We start from the raw sequence: 19,480 nt of genomic DNA on the forward strand, positions 1-19,480 counted from the left end.
TACCACCAGGGTCCCTTCCAACTTAAGATATTTTATGATTCTATGATTCTAAAATTCATTACTTCAGCACAAACATCTTGTTGGATTTTGTTTTTCCTGTTACCACCAGTACCCGCAGTACACCACTGTGATCATCAGGTACACCCAGCATCTCTTTTATTGTTTAGAAGGAAATAGAATAAAAACAAGCAATGAAATTCACCTCCTCTGAATTCAGCTAAGTTGTCTACCCTGACTCTCAAAATATCCAGGGCTAAGAAACTGGTGACTTTTCCATCGCTCTTACAGTAGTCTTAGGCTGAGAAAAATCATGCCAGGAATGAGCTGCAGGACAGGTTAGTTAAAACAATCTGAGCCTGCAGAGGCATAATACAGATTGCCCTATTGCATCACAATGATGACCCAATAAGCATGGGACTCTCAGGTAAGAATGGAGAAAAGAATGTACCATTCAACTCCAATGCCTATTCAAAGTGAAAGATTCCCACAATTTTAAGATCAGTAACATCATAATGGAACAATACATATGAAAGGAACCTGATATCAGCCAAAATGATTATTATGAAAAAGAATTACATTAAAGATTACTTAGGGCTCAATAGCTGCAGCATTCCCCTCAGAACAATTCCCAAAAGCCCCCAGAGAGAGCTGTACTCTAAGAAAGGACTCACAGTCCTCATTTCTCTTTCAAGTCACAAAAGACCAAACTACTCAAGTAGCAGAAATATGTGCCTTCCCTGTGTATTCTGAAGGTATTGTTGGATCATTTTGATCCCTGTCCACATAAGATACTGTCATCAGTACGATTGGACATGCTAGCTGGGAGTCAATAATTTATAACACAAATCATAGTCATGTAAACAGTAGTGAGACTGAATATCAGTCTTTCACCTCACACATGCAGCTCAGAGTTTGATGTTGGCAAATAATAAAAACCACTGCCGAGATAAGGACTCACAGTACAGGTGCAAATACAGTAACTTCGTAGCATATATGTTAACTATGTTTTCATGCTCCTGATGCAGTCAGTGCTCACTGTGTGGAAGGAGAACAGCACTTTGCTTTCCTCCAGTGACCCACAGTCACAGCCAAAGTAGGTCCAGGACTGCTGGGGAGAAGAATACAAATGTGCTTCTGAGCTGAGTCCTGCCTCTCTGACTGAACTACAGTTGCGTAAATGATTGCTGGTTCCCTCCTAAGGGAAATGAAGTGATGCATGTGTTTATGGGTTTATAATGTGCAGTATCTTCAGACAGGACTTTTCAAGGGCATCAGCTGTCTCTAGACTGTCTTGTAATAACCTTGGTTTATACACCACTATGGGATTAAAGATTAGCCACCTTGCCCCATTAACAGCATCACTGAAACAGGAGAAGATGTCCTCCTTGAAATGCAATTTATTCAACAAGCATTTAGAGCAAAATATTTAGCTAATTTCCATAACTGCATATAATACTAAAAGGAAAAAGAACAAGAGAGAAGTATGGTCATTTGAAGGTTACTCACAGCTGTTTTATAGGGAAAGCATTTGCTAGGGAAGCATTAAATGGGATTAATGGATAAATGGGAAGCATGAAATGTTTCTTTCAGTTTATACTCATGTTCTCCTCTTTGGGCATTTTGTTTCCACACATCCACATTCATCTACATGCATGTATGTGAATTGGACTGTTTTATGCTCAGAGCAAACCAGTTCCACCTTCACTTCATGACTCCTTTTTTCATGGCAGCAAATGCATTTGTGTTCCATTTCACTGGCCTCAAAGGAATACCTATAGAAATGAGATTTGCACATCAGTCTGCTGCCTGTTGTTTTCCCAAACTGATCCATATTTGCTGCTCAAAAATGGAAGTACTTCTAAGGAGCAGAGGAACAAAATTTCCTATTTTTCTGATTATTCATGGCATATTTTATCAGGATGCTATTAGCCATGCAGGGTCAGATCCTTTGATATCAATGGGGAAAATCCCAGTAACATCACTGGAGTTTGGATCAGGTCCATTCTGGCAAGACAGAAAGGAGTAATTCATGCAGAAATCAGAGAGCAGGAAAAAACTCCAGTAAGCACAAGAGCTGTTAAAAACCACATAAGAATATGTGAAGCAAGTTGAATTTAGTTGATGTTTTTTCAAAGGGATCTATTTTCCTAAGATAGGGCATTCAGGTCACACTAAAGACATTGATAATGACTGACAGCACACCCAGTTTCTCTACCAGGCCCTTCTAAACAGCAGGAAGGGGACGAACAGCTGCAGCCCGTTGGCAACAAGAACACAGGAAGATCAGACATGGGGGCAGGCAGAGAAAGGTTTCCTACTTACACAGAATAGGTACTGCACGTCCCTTCACAAAAGGGCACTGGGACTGGAGCAGCTGATTCACAGTTGTTGTGGACGATATACTGCTCCTTCACATTGCGTTTGCATTTATGCGGCAGATCGATACCTGTGCAAGAACATACTTCTGTTAGACTTCTTCAGACTGGGAAGTGTATGTTTTGCAAGTTATGTGCTAGGAAATCAAGGGCAGATCAACCTACTAAAACTTTTTTGCAGTTCAAATGCATAACCAAAGAAGCAAATGAGGGTGCAAAGAGGCATTAACACAGTGTCCCCATTGGAAGAATGAGGCAGATTTTTAGCCTCAGCTGTGAGGTACAAAACTTCACTGCTGCTGTAACAGTCGAGTCTGTGGAAACTGCAGACTCTCAGTGCATACAGAAACAGGACTACAAGCAGGGGAGAACCTAATAGTGTTGAAATAGAGAACCGGTGATTTAATGCACTCACATGTCTTACAACAGCCATCTGAAGTCACATCAACTGTCCCCTGTATTGAAAGCAAACATGACCAGAATAGTTCAGAGGCACAAATTTCTAAGCAGTTAGTAGCAATCGTGAGAGTTCAGGCATATTCCCTCATCTCTAACCTATGCAGATTCTGCATCAGACCTGCTTGTACCAATTATATACAAAACTGCTTAAAAAAAAAACCAAAAAAAAAACCAACCCAAAAGCAAAGGGAGTGAATTTTCTTAAAACTGCATATCCTCTCACAAGCCAGGTAAGATGTCCTGTAACACATGCCTGACCTTATGCAGGTACTACTGAAGCCCGAACAAAACCCCAAGCCCCAGGGACAGCTGATTCTGGAATTGAACAGCCTGACCAAAACCTACCTCAAAGCTAATTCAGGTCAATGGCTGTCTTCGTCCCTGCTTTGGTTTTCAGATCAGCTGTGAAGCCCTACAACAGTTACTGGAAGCCACAAATTGCTGAAAGTCAGGGCATGAATTGCTCACTCATGTACCACTTACTTGCTTAGTGATGCACCAGTTACCAGCAGACATCGGTTTCCTCAGGGGCCCATTGTGAGTTACCTTTTCGCTCAACTGCATTTCTTAACAGTGGTGTTTCTTAAGTGATGAAAAATCCCACCTTGCTATTACCCCAGTAATCTTCTCTTTCAAGTTCTAGTGCTTATCCCACAACAGTAAAATATGTAGGTTGTTTGCAAACAGTTTTTCTTACTTCCATGGGACACTCCAGGGATGAAAAAGGATATTTCTTTCAAACAAGGACAATCAGCTCAGAAAGATGAAGAAATACTGAAGTGTCTCATACAAAACAGAAAAGAAAACTCCCAGACCAGCAGGGCTCATTGCAGAAGTCTTTTTTCTGGCTGTAAAGTACTTACTGGGACACAGTTTGATTCTTCAAATGGTAAGCAGACCTTTACTGTGCTAGTCAAGGAAAACTGGCCCGCTGATTCAGTGCACGTGTACTGAGTGCAGTTATCATATGGAGCTTTATAACTCTTTCCAACCTAAATAAAACCAGGAAAAAAAACAAAACAAAACAAAACAAACCTAACCCAATATAGTATAACAATAAAAATAGAATAATGCAAAAATACTACAGTCAATGAACTGGCAGAAGCACAGGGTTTTTCATATCACTCTGAAAGTACAGAGGCATCTGGAATTATATCTGCAAATCAAGTACTAGATTCACTTACTACCAGCCCATGCAAAACCCCTTCTGTGGCCACTTAGGTGGAAAGAATTATCAGGGAATAAAAGATGAAATGAAAATGGAAAAGATGTAGAATGCAATAGCAACCAGAGAAGGGATAGCATGAAAGACAACAGTGACTGGTTGACACAGTGTCATTAACCCTTCACAGGAGTAGCAGGCTGTAATAGAATCAGAGCTAGCCTTAAGTCTCAGCCCATGTCTACACAACACTACACTACAGCAGCTATGCCACTTTTGGTTTCTGTCTCAGCAAATTCAGAACTAGGGGTAGAACAATTATATCAGCTCATTCACACTATTTAACCCTGTATCTCTAAGACAAGATAATGACCCAGTTTCACAACAAAGCAGTATGATGTGAAGCCAGCTTATGCATCTCTGCAATATTACACAGTGTCACCATCCTCTCCAGATTCTTTCGGTTGCATGTCAGAAGGAGGTAGGGTAACGTGAATTCCATTCCTGCCAGAGATGCATAATTCTCAGCACAGCAGAGAGCAGCTGTATAACATCTACATTTACTTTGGAAATACAGACATTTTTAAATCTTCCAGAGTTCTTCCTAGCCTCAAAATGTATGACACTGGTTCAAAAAATGCTGAGGTTTTTTGATAATCTAGCCTTGTGTGCAGAGTAGGGAAATGCTTACCTCAATGGTCACATTGCCAAATGGAAAATTTGCCACACATGCCACTTGCTGGCACTGGCTGCAGCACTGACCATCCTCTTCCACACTGCGGAAACCCTGGGGGAATAAAGTTTGCATTTAGCCATGTTATCTGATGTCTTGTTCATGAAACACCTTTGGATCAAAGCCACAGTGGAGATGACAGAGAAAATGAGTCAACTTTCTGGTTTCATTTCTGTTGTCTTTAGAAACCTGTTGAAACCACTGTAAGTCTGACAATCAAAGCTGATAATTCTTTCTCTTATTGAATGGTGACTTCTGGGTACCTCTGTTACCATCAAGACCCTGTCTTTCTCTGTTCTTCTGGCTACCATACAAGTCAGGCCAAATAAATTCATTCAGTGTACGATTACTGGCACAATCTACTACCAGTGCTTGGTCTGATACGAGTATCCACAAGAACTGCTGCTGTCAGACATGTGAAGATCATGCAACAATTATTCCCTCCCCTGCGTTTGAGGTATCTTGGTGGGTGTGGCTGGCTTCAGGATAAAGGATAATGGTTTTATCCATTTTTAGGACTGACAGCGGTCTGGCCTTATCTGGGCAAGAATGGAAGAGAAACCACTCTGCTTATATTCAGTAATAGACTGAACAGTTTGTGTGCAAACTCTCAGCTCACAGTACTGAGAAGTATCTGAAAACGTATAAACTATTGTGCAGTTTCTTTACAATCTTAATTTTTGAGATGACTGTGGGCAACACCAACAGAACTGCACAAACGTTGTCTTTCAGCAGTCAGTTTGCCCTTGCTCTCCCTCAGGGCATGTCTCCAAGGATGGTCTTTTAAACATGCTAGACTAAAAATAACCAGCATCTTAAAAAGGACTTTACAAAAAAATCTAATAGATTGTATCCTTCTGTCTTTCAGTGGGGTAGCAGTTATCCTATGCCAGTTTTAGAGTACAACACCTCAACAGCCATTGACCATGGTTGAGCAGGCTGAGTGTGCAGCACTGACCTGCTGGCAGGTGGTTTGGCATTTCACTGGAACACACCGGATATGATTGGTCTGTGTTACAACATCCTGTTCATCTGTGCACACACAGTCCTCACAAGAGCTTTTAGGCACCATTGCCCCAGGCTGGAAATATAGAGAGAGGAGACAGGCCATGGCAAGAATTCAGTGGGTTCTAGAATAAACGTAACATCCCCAAGACTATCAAAACTGAATGTTATGCTTTTGATTTATTTTTGGAAGAACTTCCTGAAATTAATACCTCCAGATCTCTAAAACCTCACACTGCCAGTATCACAAAATGAACTGAAGGCTGACACTCCCAAGTGCATCAGTGGTGTTAAATAAGTTATTACAATATCTCATAAATTCCATGCATCAATTTTCATTCATTTTGACCTAGTAGTTAATCTTACAATATCTAACGAAATTCAAAATTTGTATTCAATCACAGTTCTGACTTACTGACTCTGAAATATAGGTAAAATCCTGTTTAGTAAGCAAGATACTGGTCTCTAGCATTACCTGCTCAGGAACAGTTACAATAGTACATACTGTCAGGGAAAAATTACGGGCATTCTAATCCTACTTTTTATGTGCCCGTGGACAGGAAAATTTCAGAAAATTCTGACTTAGGCAGCATTAACCTGTGGGAAGAAATGTCTGGAAGAAAACCTACCTTAAATTCAACTCCTTCAGAAACACATACACCTTTTGGTACTGTAAGAAAAAGGAAAATTAAAACGATGTGCTGGAATGATGTAAAGAGTTACTCTTCTTATCTGTGAATTGTGAGTGATTTAGAGGAGACATAGAACTGGACTTATTCAGTAGCCTTAGTATTCCGCACAAAAGGGGAAAAATATTAATTAGTACATAGTGCTAATTGTTATTTGAAGCCCCACATGTAACATGTGTTCAGATGTTATGCATGAAGTGGGGGATAATTCTATATCCTGATTATTTTCTATATGGGAAAATCTGTTTACCTCATGGGGTTTTACCCATCCTTGAAATTAGTTGAGCTTTTCTCTATTGTTAACCACCTTACTGGTAGCAAAGCCAACGGGAAGCTGTGTCAGGCATGTGAATCTGGAATTATAATTTGTCAGCAGAGCTTCTGGATGGGTTCAATGTAGCTGACATTCAGTATCTGACCAATAACTTGCACTCACTGAATACCAGCTAAAGAGAACTTGCACTAGTTACTCCACCCACCTCCCTCCCCAAAAATCACCAGTTGTAAAAACTGGAAGGGGAAGGGAAGGGGAGAAGATACTGATTATGATTTTGACTCATTTAGAAAAAAATTGAGTAGTTCAATGAATAAGTAAAACCCTTTAAGGAAACATGGTACTTACTACAGGAGAAAATAGGACAGCAACCATCCTCAGATATATCAACCACTGGCTGGAAGCCTAAGTCACATCCTGTTTTGTTGATAATGCAGGTTTTTATATCACATTCTGCAATATACAACAGAGATAAAGTAAGCCAAAGCTTTCCATCCAGCAGTGCTACTTGCACACAAAGCTTGAACATCTAAGAAATTGGGTAGAAATAGATGATTCTTGAACCACACATTTTTTGAGTTTGGGACATGTCCAGATGAAGTATCTCTAAGCATGCTTTACTGTAAAGCTCTTCCCTGGACATATACTTCTGGCCCTTGCTCCTGCTTCTCTTCACCCACTTGAGTTCTGTATTTCTGAAAAAATAAAAACCCTCACATCAAAAAAGTGACAGAGAAACAAATCGGGGTAAAGATAAATGAGTCAGAGAGTGATAAAAATGAAGAGGTGGTGGATGAGAACGAAAGATGTAAAGGTTGGGACATGCAAGGCAGAGCACCCTGACGATGCCCACTGTTCCCTTCAAGGCATCCAAGAAACCTAATGGACCTCTGCCTGGTATCATGAAGGGATGAGGAACAGAAAACCATCCCACCACCATTATCAGGATACCCTGTCCTGCACTCATAGGTACTGAGAATGGCCAGGGTTAGGGACAGGTTGATGAGGAGGTCCTGTGCTGCAGTGGACATTTGGGAGGATGCAAATGGAAAGGTGAGGGCAGAGATATATCAAGAACCACCACAGGAAGCCTTGGGGGAGTCTGAAAGATGAGAACATACACCCTTACTGGATGACTCTCTGTGCAAGAATCACCCTCTAATCTCATAAGTGAGAAGAGCCAGAGGATACTTTGAAGCACCTGCTCATCCCAATGATCTGTGGGGGATTTTCCAACATAAGTGTCTGATGGTTCATGGCACCAGTTTAGAATACAAGCCAGACCAGAAGAAGTCTCTTCTGATAGCAAGAACTCCTGACATGTAGATGGAAGAAATGACCTCTCCAGTGTGTTTATCTGAATTTGGTACCTGTGGGGTGCCAGATCTCGCTTGCAGGTTGCTGCTAAAGGCAAATGAGACCACATTATGACATCTGAATTATCTACTCACCGCAGACTGTATCTGTGCAGCATGGGTCATCCAGACGTGTTTTAGTTTTGCGTACAAAGCCCTCTTTAGTGCAGTTGATAGGTGGAGATTTAGCACAAGGGCGGGGGAAGCAAGAGATGTTCAAGGTCTCTTCATCACAAGTACAGTATTGACAGTCATGCTCCCAGGCCTCTCTAGGCTGTGTAAACAATAGGGATAGTAGTTCAGAGAGGAAAAACTAGAAGCATTATATTAATGCTTCAAGACAATGAAGGGCTGAATTACCCTAGTTTATATTGTAGGAAAATCACAGTTCAGATTCCAGAGGAAGAAGAAGGGAACAGTATGAAAAGATGCTATTATCTGACAACCTTCCTTTGCAGTTATATGCGTTTCCAGAAGGGAAGTCTGGTAGTTTTATCAGGAAACAGTGATTCCCACAAACTGCTATTGCAGTTCGTTGCTTAGGATTAAAAGAAGAAACTCATGCAGTCATTTTTACAGGTCGCATCACCCAGATACAGTATAAAGACAGTATTTTTCCTTTTTCTCACCTGTTTCACTGACCCGTCTTGTGCAGTGCAACCTATAAAATTAATTACAGATTACTTTTATGGTAACTGAACTGGGGAAAACAACAGAAGCAGGAGGACAGGAATGGAAGGAAGGACTTGAAATCTGAGAAACAGCCACAAAGAGAGATCCAGAATGCAAAGTCACAGGTTCTGTGCCCAAAACCATCCAAAGGTCCTCTTTCTTCTTCTGAAAGTTGCACTTCCTGCATAAGAGCAGGCAGAAACTGCCAATCTGAAACAATTTCAGCCTAGATCAGGTCAGTATCATGGTCTTCCCCTGTTCCCTCTGTACCCAGAACACCCCCAGTAAGGGAGGCAGAACTTCTAGTCAGGCTCTTACCCCTTCCCATTGCCCCATTTACATCATTTCTTACCACAGACAGAAACACAAATGCCATCATGATCATTCAGCAGAATTTTTCCATCAGGACAGTAGCATCCCTCAACAAACACTGGTGTGTTATTTTGGGAGGGAAGGGTTTTTCTGATGACTCCTCTGTAAAATTAGAATATAAACAGGAATGAATGAGAGGTAGAAATGTGTCCCAGGGCAATCAGACACCTAATTCCCAGGGGAATGTGAACTTCCAACCTTCCTCTTCAATTTTCAAGATACGGACTTGAAAAATTGCCATAGGAAATGACCCACCTGCTGAAGCAAGTGTCTCTTTTTGCTTCTCCACATGGCTTGTATACCTGATCCTGAACACAGCTGGCCTCTGTGGAGCATTACAGCATACAAGTTAGAAAGCTCAGACCTATGTGTATTCTTTGTTGCACAAGGGATGAACTGCGCAGAGTAACGCAGCCTTCCCCATGGGTTCTCGCAGCCCAGGCTCCTGCCCAGGGACGGAGTCCCCTTCAGCTTCAGCAAGAGGGGATCGATGTACTCAGCAAGCTGCTTGCGACAGTACTAGTAGGGTTTACCCCTGAATCACTGGGTGCCCCTGAGCAGGGTAAAGCACTGAGGGAAAAACTGCGTGCTGTCACCTAGTGACGGAGTTACAGGTAACACACAGGGCTCCTCAGCTGAGCTGCTCGGGAGAAAGAGCATGACCCTATTTCCCACTTGTTTTGTGCCAATTCTGGACTGGAACAACCTCTTTGACTTCTTCCTGCTTTTTCTCAGGTCCAGAGCAGCTCAGGAAGGATTGAAGACTGATGATGTGGAGGAACACAAACGGGTGTGTAGGTGGGGAAAGAACAGACCAGGGCTGTTTCACCACCAGCAGGTCTTTTCAGGCTTACCACACTCTCCATTCGCCTGCCTCCTCCAGTCCACACAGACCCCGTGGAGCCCACACAATGCTGCATACGTCTGCATGCTCTGGCACTCGGAGCTGGGGTACTGTTCCGAGCATCCACTGGCCACACACGCCTCGTAGTAGGGCTGTGGGTGGACCACGCTGTGGCACTCTGTCAAGTTCCTGTGCAAAGCAAGGAGACATGGCATTTCACTTTCTTGGGCTACTTCCAAGGAAGAATTCAACTCACAACCAAACTTCTCCCACCCCAGAGGCCTCAGGGTAAAGATGCAGCTACAAATTGTTCTAATAGGCAGTACACCCACACAGCTTAATTAAGAGTGAGCTTTATCTCCCATTCTTTACAACGCTTTGAAAGGAAGCAATTTGAAAGGAGCTAGTACTTGCAAAGGGAAGTCTTCTGCACAGTTCACAGCCATTATTCTATATGCTGACAGTTTTATGCCAGCATGTTTGACAATCCTGGTTTAAACCATGGATTTATTTAAAGAACAGACACACACATTTACTTACTATATTCTGACTGAGTTCCTTTTTATCCAAAGCTTTGAGATACAGAATTATAACTACTTCCTGGTTGGCTCCTCCAGAAATGACAGGCAGGGGGTGTGCCAAGCAGCAGACACTATTAAGAGAGGACTGATTTTGATGGTACAGCTGAAAAGTGTCTGCCAAACTCAGGAACATTCACACATAATTTTACTGCTCAGTTTTCCAAGGTATGCTAGCTTCATGTTTTCATCATTTCTTATAAGCAGTTCACCTAATGCAATGTAGTGAAGCACAAAATTATCTTGTGGGCTTATTTTTTCTGGCACTTTTGCAAGATGTCTTACCAGATGATTTTACACAGATTGGAAGGCTCACAGTGCTGATGATCTTCAATTTCAGCTGGTTCTGAAACACCTGGATTACAGTATCTGTTGGTAGGACCTGGGACTTTCCAATCTAATGCCATCTCTTTGAAGGACTCGATAACTTCACCATTCCTCTTCATAGCATCATCAAATTTCTGGTTGGTACAGGTACCTGGTAGCAATGTAAAAGCAAAGTGAAAGCTCGAGGACAGCTGATGCTGATGAATCTGCTTTTAGAGAAAACCTGGAGGGAAGTTCTCCTTCTTGTGGGAAGCTAGCAACATGTGGGGTCCTATCTGAGTTCACAAGAACCACTTGTGGGAAAGAAGGCTGGAAGAAATAGTTTGCCAGTTACTCATGAAAACCAGAGTTGATGTCTTGGTTGATGCCTTTCTCCTGATGCCAAAGCAACTGAGATGTTTTTATCTAGCACAGAACTCTCCAGATTTTTACATTCACATATTAAATAGATCTGATCAAGAGGAAAGGCTTAGAAAGAGCCTATCTCCATCCACCAACAGGCTGTGAAAAGAATGAAAGTGACTTAAAACTCTGTCTTTTGACACTGTCTTTCCACCAAATAGAAATACATCTATTAAAATTAGGGAGAAATAGAAATCAGTGTATTTGCAAGCATTTAGAGATGTTTACAAGGGCATGAGGGAAAGAAGTAGAAAAATTTATTGCATTCATTACTGGCAGTTGATGAGGACACTCACCACACAGTCCCATGGTACTGTTATAAAACTTTCCGAAAGGCAGTTTTATGTAAAATGCAAGTCGACTGTAGGAGACATAAACTTCTAATTCAGGAATTTCTACTATGACATAGAGGCCGGAACTGGTTATCCTGATACCATTCTTGGAAATGTCTGGAACAATTTTCTTATCATTAAACAAAACCTAAAAAGAAGAGAAACAAAAGTCTGTATGGACACCCTTCTGTTGAGTAAGGTATGAGGTTTGTGCAACTGGAAAGTAGAGCAGCACAGGTTCATACTTCAGGTGAACCAAAAGAAGTCTGTCAAAGGCAATCATTTAAGCAGTTCTCTATGATTCCTTTTTAATATGTAGTAATTTCTTTTTTACTATTCATGTCAGTGTCCTGGGTTCAGCAGTAGCAGTCATTTTTCTCCTTAGTAGCTGGTGCAGTGCTGTGTTTTTGACTTTCAGCCTGAGAACAATGCTAATAACACCAATGTTTTTAGTTGTTGCTCAGTAATGTTTACTCCAACCAAGGACTTTCTGAGTCTCATGCTCTGCCAGGGAGGAGGGGAAGCCGGGAGGAAGCAGAGACAGGACACCTGACCCAAACTAGCCAAAATGGTATTCCATAACACAGCATGTCATGCCCAGGGATGTAGAACTGAGGACAGTTACCCGAAAGGCATACACTGCTCGGTTGGGCTGGGTATCGATTGGCGGGTGGTGAGTGGTTGTATTCTCTTCCCTTGTTATTTCCCTTGTCATTATTATTATTGGTGGCAGCAGCAGTGGTTTGTGTTATACCTTAGTTACTGGACTGCTCTTATCTCAACCCGTGGGAGTTACATTCTTTCGATTCTCCACCCCATGCCTCCAGGAGGCGGGGGGCGGAAGAGGGGGCAGTGAGCGAGCGGCTGCATGGTTCTGGGCTGCTGGCTGGTCTTGAACCACCACAGTCAGGAAGAAAAACACAACTTTCAATCATGTGATATTTTCCTAAGTTTTTAGCATATACAAATTTTTCTTGACACCAAGGAAAAAATAGAGAAAGCAATGTAATTACATTTCCTACTCACTGCATTTTTACAAGTTTCATTCTTTGCTATGACAGGTCATTTGGCAGTACAGTAATACAACTACAGCAAAATAACACTGAAAATTAATTTTTCATAATACTTTACCAAGTTTGTTTCTTTTCCGTGTTCCATTGCTTGTGTCAGAACAACAACAGAGTTAGAGTGAAAAATGAGAAGGGACATTGAACAAATTGCTCCATCAACGGCACCGCAGTAGTAGTTGTCTATATGAATCCGGAAGTTGTGAGTGTCAGGATGAGTTGACTTCACAAGCACATAGGTGCAGTTTTCTTTAAAATGATAATACGTTCCATCAAAAGTCACATAATGCTCATTTCCCCATCCACTGCAAATACCTGAAAGACAGAGCGATAGGCTTTAAGCTAGGTTTCTGATCTTCCTGTAAGTACAAGCTGGTTTTAACCCTTTTACTTGTTTCCAGTGAGAGCTGAAATAACCAGTTTGGTAAAGAAAAATTAGCCTAGCAATGACGCTGTTATGTGCTCTTAAAAGCAAATGCATTAAATAGGACTTCTTTTCAATTATATCCTGATGAATTAATATGAACATAATACAGGTGCTGATCACATAGACATCTTTCTTATGACCAAACTGAACATAACATAAATTTCCAGATTTCTCCTGCTGCAGTACTTACACTGACATTCAAAGACTTCACAGCAACCAGTTTCATCATAGTGTTTTGTGAATGGGAAACCACTGACACAGAGTTTCAGTTGCTGAGGTGGGCAAATCATGCTGGACAGTTTAATATTGTTTCCTTCTCCCAGGCAAGTCGCAATCTGGCAGTTTCCGAAGTTCCATGTTTCATTAAACTATTGATGGATTGAAAAAGGAGAGGCACATAACAAAGCAATGTAACAAAGTCTTTAAAATCAACAGAGTTGATTGTCTAATGTGGCGTTATTCGCTATCATCTATTCTTTCTCTGGAAACCAGGCAATATGAAACATATAGCAATCAACAGAGCCTTGATACCTACTTCTGTTCTACAACATTTTGTATAGGACTCAGTATTAAGGGCCTGACCTCATTTCTGATGACAGGACACTGCCAGGTGTGCTTTCCTAGCCTTTGTTCATCTTGGGTAACTCTATCCACTTATGATCACTTAGATGTTTCAGGTGAACAGAATAATCTTTAATTTATTCCCTCAGTAATTTGAGGGTTTCTGGTACACTTCTAAATCATATAATTCAGCCACACCTGCAGACCAGCTGTAATGGTGTTACTATCATCAGAGGATAACACTAAATTCTGGCTGCAGGCAATGTGGTAGCTAAAGAAACACATATTCTTTCATTCTCTCACCTTTCTGGGGGGAATCAGCCCAAGACAATCGCTCACAAGAGTCCCTGTTGAAGCAGCAACTTGGCTTGGTGCACTGGGAGCAGGTGCTAATGGACAGGCTTCAAAGTTTGGATCACAGGTCTTGATGGCCTCAGTATGACCACTTTTACACTCTGCCCAAATTAATTCAATCTGACATGACGCATTGCAAATGGAGTAAGCGCAGTGACCTGATACATTCACTGGCAGAGAAACATTTTCTCCTGCAAGACCAAACCAAAAGTTAGTGCTGGACTATGCATGAAACTGGTACCTCTCAAGGCCTATGCATCACAGACCAGCCACATATTCAGCCCTGTATTTAGCTATCTGTTCTGCCTGTACCCAGTGGCCATGTTCAGATGTGACTGCAACTCCTTGAATTCAGGGACAATCAGAGCTCAATTCATCCAAACGGCAAAGGCTGAGGGAGAGCCACAGACAGCTAATCTAAAATTCTGCTCTTAAGCACGTCAGTGGGAATTGAAAATGAGTACAAGAAGAGAGAATATCAAGTATATCACTAAGTGCATCTGGTCTTCACAAAGACCAGGAGATAGGTGGTTCAGTAGCTACAAAGAGATGAAGAAGAGTCTTCCCTCGTCTGGTTTTGGAATATGACTGTGGATTACAAGCACATGTTCAGCAGTTTAGGATTTAGGGCTTGTGTAAGCTTCCTTATATCAGGGAGATCCAAACCAGGACAAAGTCATAAGATACAGGAGAGTTGTTAGTTACAGCTCAAAGATGTAACAAGATGTGGTAATGTGTAACTGCAAAAGGTTGAATGAGCACTTGCTGAAGCACTTTTATCTAACAGTACATCTTCCCACACCAGTGGTGCAGAAAAAAAAATTGGTTTCTTACCCATTTGTATCAATTGTCCATTGTCATTGCAGAAGCAGGGAGTGGCTACCATTGACGATGGAGGTGTAGATGTTACACGTTGCATTTGTGCTTCTGCAGGAAATGAACACAATATTAAAATCCTTTGCTACTCTACTTTCAAGCCCTATGGCATTTACTACATTCTCTACAAACACAAAAAGGGGAACAAAAAATAATTTTTATACCGCCACCACATTCTCTACATGTACACACTACGAACGTCATCTCTGTATTTATATATATTTATTACACTGTGTACTACTAGAATAATACACACACACATTTCCCCTTGTAATTATTTTTTTTAATCTATATAGAATACAGCAAACCACCCTCCTACCATTGCTTATTAATTCCAATTTAGGATTTCTTTGAACTTTCTAAACCTGCAGGATGTCACCTGACTTTGGAGAAGTGATTTTGCTTTTTAATGCTTTGTTGCAAAGAATCTTTTCATTTAAATACAGACAGATCATTTTGACATTCTACTATGCCACCTACACTCTGCTTTCAATAGTCCTTCCTTTCCTAGCTATTACTGCACTATAATTCTTATTTCAGTTAACACATTTAGTAAATACCAAACACATGGGTGTGTATCTTTAGCTCTTCCACTTGAGTGGAAAGCCTAACTTTCAATTTTCTTTGTTCCCTTTGTATAATTTGCTACTAGGATCATACATAATTTTTATGCTATAATCATGCATCAAAATTCTGCCTTTATTTCTTTTTACTTCCTATTTTCTGTTCATTCACATCCCCTTCACCCTGCAACTTCTCTTTTGAGAGGGGAGTAAAACACCAGGCAACTTTATTTTCTTGCTTCAGAGAGTATTTGAGACTGACTTATTCCAATGCAGAAAACAGTACAATAAAAAATAGTGTGATAAAGAAGGAGTAAAACAAGGTTTAGAAGTAAGAAATATTGAGACTGAGAGTTGAGAGTGTCAACTGTGGTATGCCATAGGTTATTGTAAAAGCTGTACTGAAAAATGGCTGAATCTCCCTATTCTCTGTTTACCCCATTGACAGTAAAAATCTATAAAAATTACACTTTTGGTCTCCACTATGAGACCCACAAGTTTTGACCCCTCATTCCTTAACCTTCAACTACCTTTAATTCTTTGACATGCAGTAGGAGTGTGTTTCCAAGAAGAAGGAAACTTATTACCATTACAGACTTCCAGAAAATCACCACCAAACATCTTACAAATCTAGTACCTTGTGCTGGTGTAGATGGTGTTCTGCAAGGGATGAATGTTTTAATGATGTCCCCATTAGGGCCACAGACAGCATCACCACACTTGGTCCCATATGCTTGGCTGTATACAGTTTCATTTAAGGCGTAGGTCTTTCCATTGTAGCAGCAAAGGCATTCTGAGGCATCAAAAAGAGCAAATGCTGCGGTAACAGGGGACACTTGTAATATAAACACAATTGAAAAGAAAAACAAACTCTGTATTTACTCTTCTGTAGCTAATATCAAACATGAATTAGCTGGCTGAAATAAAAATCTCAGTTTCTGCTTGAGAAGTTGCACTGGGAGTCTACCTCATTTAGTTAAAATAGGTCAGATTTTCATGATTGCTGGTGTTTCTTGAAGTCAGCCTGCATAGAGGAACTACTGGCTAGTAAAAGCATTAGAACTGACACTGTCCTTACCCAGCATGGAACTCAGGTGCATTTCCCCTTGGCAGGGAATGTGACTGGGACTACTGCCCTGATGAGTGATAAAATACTGGCTCAGAAGATGCTGCACAGCTATTTCTATCCACTAATGAGGAATATGTGGTGATAATTTAAATAAATGAGAAACTCCTCAGGTTTTGGAGAATATGCATTCAGGAACCAAAGGGAATATATCTATTACTGTAACAAAATCAGTAAAATTGAAGATGTGCTGTCTCCTGGGAAGATGTGGGAATGAACTGATAACATACCTTAAGCAAGTGTGTCCTTTAAGCACACAAATATGTCTCTTATGCGATAGCTGTCTAGGCTTATTATGAAATTAGTGGACAGGAAACAGCTACATGGACTTCTACAAGATTTGACCCACCTAAAAATGCTCATTAAAACAGTGACTGTAAGTGGCCTGCTTCAGACTGCTTTCTGTCTGTCTTCACTGACTACCAAAGAAGTATAAACATGGAGAAGTCGCATTTACCTGGGTGAGATGTATCCCGTATTTCATGCCTCTCTCCTTTCTATTATTAACCTTCAGACAGTTTTTCAAATTAAAGGTTGCATTTGGCTTATTAAAGTATATCTGTACTGCTGTGCATCCACCTACTGAACTAGCTAGCTAGAGTCCTATTACCAGTACGCCTGCGGTAGCATGTGGTGTTGGGTTTTTCCAGTCCTATACTGGAATATACTATTCTATACTGTTCTTTTCTATACCTATACTCGGTGAATAGTGAGGGTGGTGAAAAGTTACCTTTGGAGTCTTCAGTACACAGTTTCTGTTCAGGATCGCTGAAGATAAAGACAAAAGAAGACTTGGTTTATTGACTTGAATCAATATATGGAATAACAATGTCTGCAACAGTATCTGGTTTTACATAAAAGCCTACTCCTGTGGGATTTAATGACAGTTGCCACTGTCTGTGAACATAAACTAAACATTGCTTAGCTTGTTCTTTTCAGGGCTGTTTTCCCTCTCTCACCATCAATGACCTACCATGAAGTGCAGCTGGGGAGGGAGACACACTCCCTGCTCTCCTCATCAAAATATGGCTTATCAGGACTGCACTCTGGGTAACAGCCTGAAAGGTTAAAGTAAACAAAGCATTCTTAGTCTGCTTTACATAGATCCAGGGAAAACACATAAATACCTCTATCAGATGCAGATTTGATCCCAAAATTAATGTAATCCCAGTACAGATGTTCTTTATACTATAATTATTTTTCCACATCTTCTTTTTCCCTCTCTCCCAAAAGTTTTGTTTGTCAACAGATAATTATTCTTTGCAAAATTAGATTGAATGACCTTTTATCTGTCACCAGATTTAAAGGCAACAGACAAATTATGCTACAAATTGCACCATCACATGGGGAATTACCCAGGTAAATGAGTTTCTGGGGCAAATGACATAGTCTTTCAGTAACCTTGATGCTTAAGACATTTAAAACAAGACTAATAGCTTCAACTTCCATAAACTTCATGAAAGTAAAATAAGAATTACCTTCTAAACTGTACAGCAAGTTCCCACATTTCCCTTGCGGGTTCCTGCAAGTCTTTAGACAAGGGGCTCCACAGGGTTTATAGAACCACTCATGTTTGTCAGGTGGATTGTAATAATCACAGAACACAGCTGGAATAGACGAATAAAAAATCTGTAAGTCTCAGACACCAAACAGGGGTTATTTTCTAAATCTTGTAAACAAGAGCTTGTTAAGTCATGTGTGCACAGTGATATAAAAATTCTGCTCTTCTATATCTCCCATGTGCATGAGTGCACAGAGCACTGCTTTTCTGTGGGCGTTTTCAGTGCAACACTTACGGCAAATGGCAGGAGTTCTCCAGTTGATACAGACACCAGCTCTGCTACAGCTTCTTGAATAAGCAGCAACTGAGGTACAAAAGCACTCACAGTCTCCCACACTGTCACAGCCACAGAAGTCAGAAATACAAGATTCATAATACGGTATTGGGTTCACCTATCAAAACACCAACACATCTATTACCACAGAGTACCTGCTCCACTGCATTTTAATGAGAGAATTTTCACCACCCACTGGCAGTTTCTTTGTCAGAACCAGGCTGTTTGTAACAACCTGAGATCATCATGAAGGAGACATGACATCTTATACAGGTAGTTTTCTGTTCTGTTCTTCCAATTCAGGTAGAATTGGACTCTAAATCTTCTAATTCTCATGTGTGTAATACAGGCATTTATGCTTAAAATGTTTTCCAGCGTGATTTCTGCAGGACTGACCTACCTTGCTTTGGCTTAGCACAACTATATAGGGTGTACACTCTCCAGCTGAGTGATAGTGATTAATTGAGTATTAAATATTTCCACTGAACTTCACATCTCTTGTGTTTTAACCTGTACCAGCATTAACTAACCAAGGAAAATAAGCCATGTTTGCTTTTAAAATGGCTTATTAAACTGCACTGAAGCTTTGTACAGACATTGTCATTAAGAATTAGTAGCCTTGTTTCTGTTTAGATTAATTCAAGTTGTGTCTAAAATAAACCAAATAATCTCTCTAAGTAATTTGAATAAACTTTCCCAAGGATCCCCATATAAACAGTCCTATGCTAACGTATCTCCGGACGTTACAAACTGATACCTAAGTTTTTACTTCTGGTTGCCGACTTATTCTCATAGCAGCCTTCCAGTATCTGAAGGGGGCCTATAGGGATGCTGGGGACGGACTCTTCATTAGGGACTGTAGTGACAGGACAAGGGGTAACGGGTTAAAATGGGAAGTTTAGATTGGATATAAGGGAGGAAATTCTTTCCTGTTAGGGTGGTGAGGCACTGGAATGGGCTGCCCAGGGAGGTTGTGAATACTCCATCCCTGGCAGTGTTCAAGGCCAGGTTGGACAGAGCCTTGGGTGAGATGGTTTAGTGTGAGGTGTCCCTGCCCATGGCAGGGGGGTTGGAACTAGATGATCTTAAGGT

The 19,480-nt window shown here is 40.9% G+C and overlaps 1 protein-coding gene across 5 annotated transcripts in view; it reads right to left on the reverse strand.

The window, feature by feature from the left end:
• Window positions 1-1,381: 1,381 nt before the first annotated feature.
• Window positions 1,382-19,480, reverse strand: part of LOC134163886 (mucin-5B) — a 46,636-nt gene continuing 28,537 nt past the window's right edge. For 4 of the 5 annotated variants that reach the window (XM_062619083.1, XM_062619084.1, XM_062619086.1 and 1 more), the window contains 24 exons: window positions 18,350-18,506; window positions 18,032-18,160; window positions 17,527-17,611; window positions 17,284-17,321; window positions 16,065-16,220; window positions 14,823-14,915; window positions 13,938-14,179; window positions 13,264-13,441; window positions 12,711-12,961; window positions 11,544-11,727; window positions 10,804-10,996; window positions 9,951-10,129; window positions 9,352-9,421; window positions 9,077-9,198; window positions 8,682-8,713; window positions 8,149-8,326; window positions 7,046-7,150; window positions 6,364-6,404; window positions 5,688-5,810; window positions 4,688-4,783; window positions 3,698-3,826; window positions 2,791-2,830; window positions 2,323-2,446; window positions 1,382-1,772 (listed from right to left, as the gene is read on the reverse strand). In XM_062619083.1, the coding sequence (XP_062475067.1) occupies window positions 1,598-1,772; window positions 2,323-2,446; window positions 2,791-2,830; window positions 3,698-3,826; window positions 4,688-4,783; window positions 5,688-5,810; window positions 6,364-6,404; window positions 7,046-7,150; window positions 8,149-8,326; window positions 8,682-8,713; window positions 9,077-9,198; window positions 9,352-9,421; window positions 9,951-10,129; window positions 10,804-10,996; window positions 11,544-11,727; window positions 12,711-12,961; window positions 13,264-13,441; window positions 13,938-14,179; window positions 14,823-14,915; window positions 16,065-16,220; window positions 17,284-17,321; window positions 17,527-17,611; window positions 18,032-18,160; window positions 18,350-18,506 (3,120 nt within the window). In that variant the 3' untranslated portion in view covers window positions 1,382-1,597. The other variant, XM_062619085.1, reaches the window with a different exon arrangement.

Source organism: Pezoporus occidentalis, unplaced genomic scaffold (genome assembly GCF_034315485.1).
Source record: "Pezoporus occidentalis ecotype Australia unplaced genomic scaffold, CSIRO_AGI_Poc_V1 ctg21, whole genome shotgun sequence".
In the NCBI taxonomy this organism is placed as follows: domain Eukaryota; kingdom Metazoa; phylum Chordata; class Aves; order Psittaciformes; family Psittacidae; genus Pezoporus; species Pezoporus occidentalis.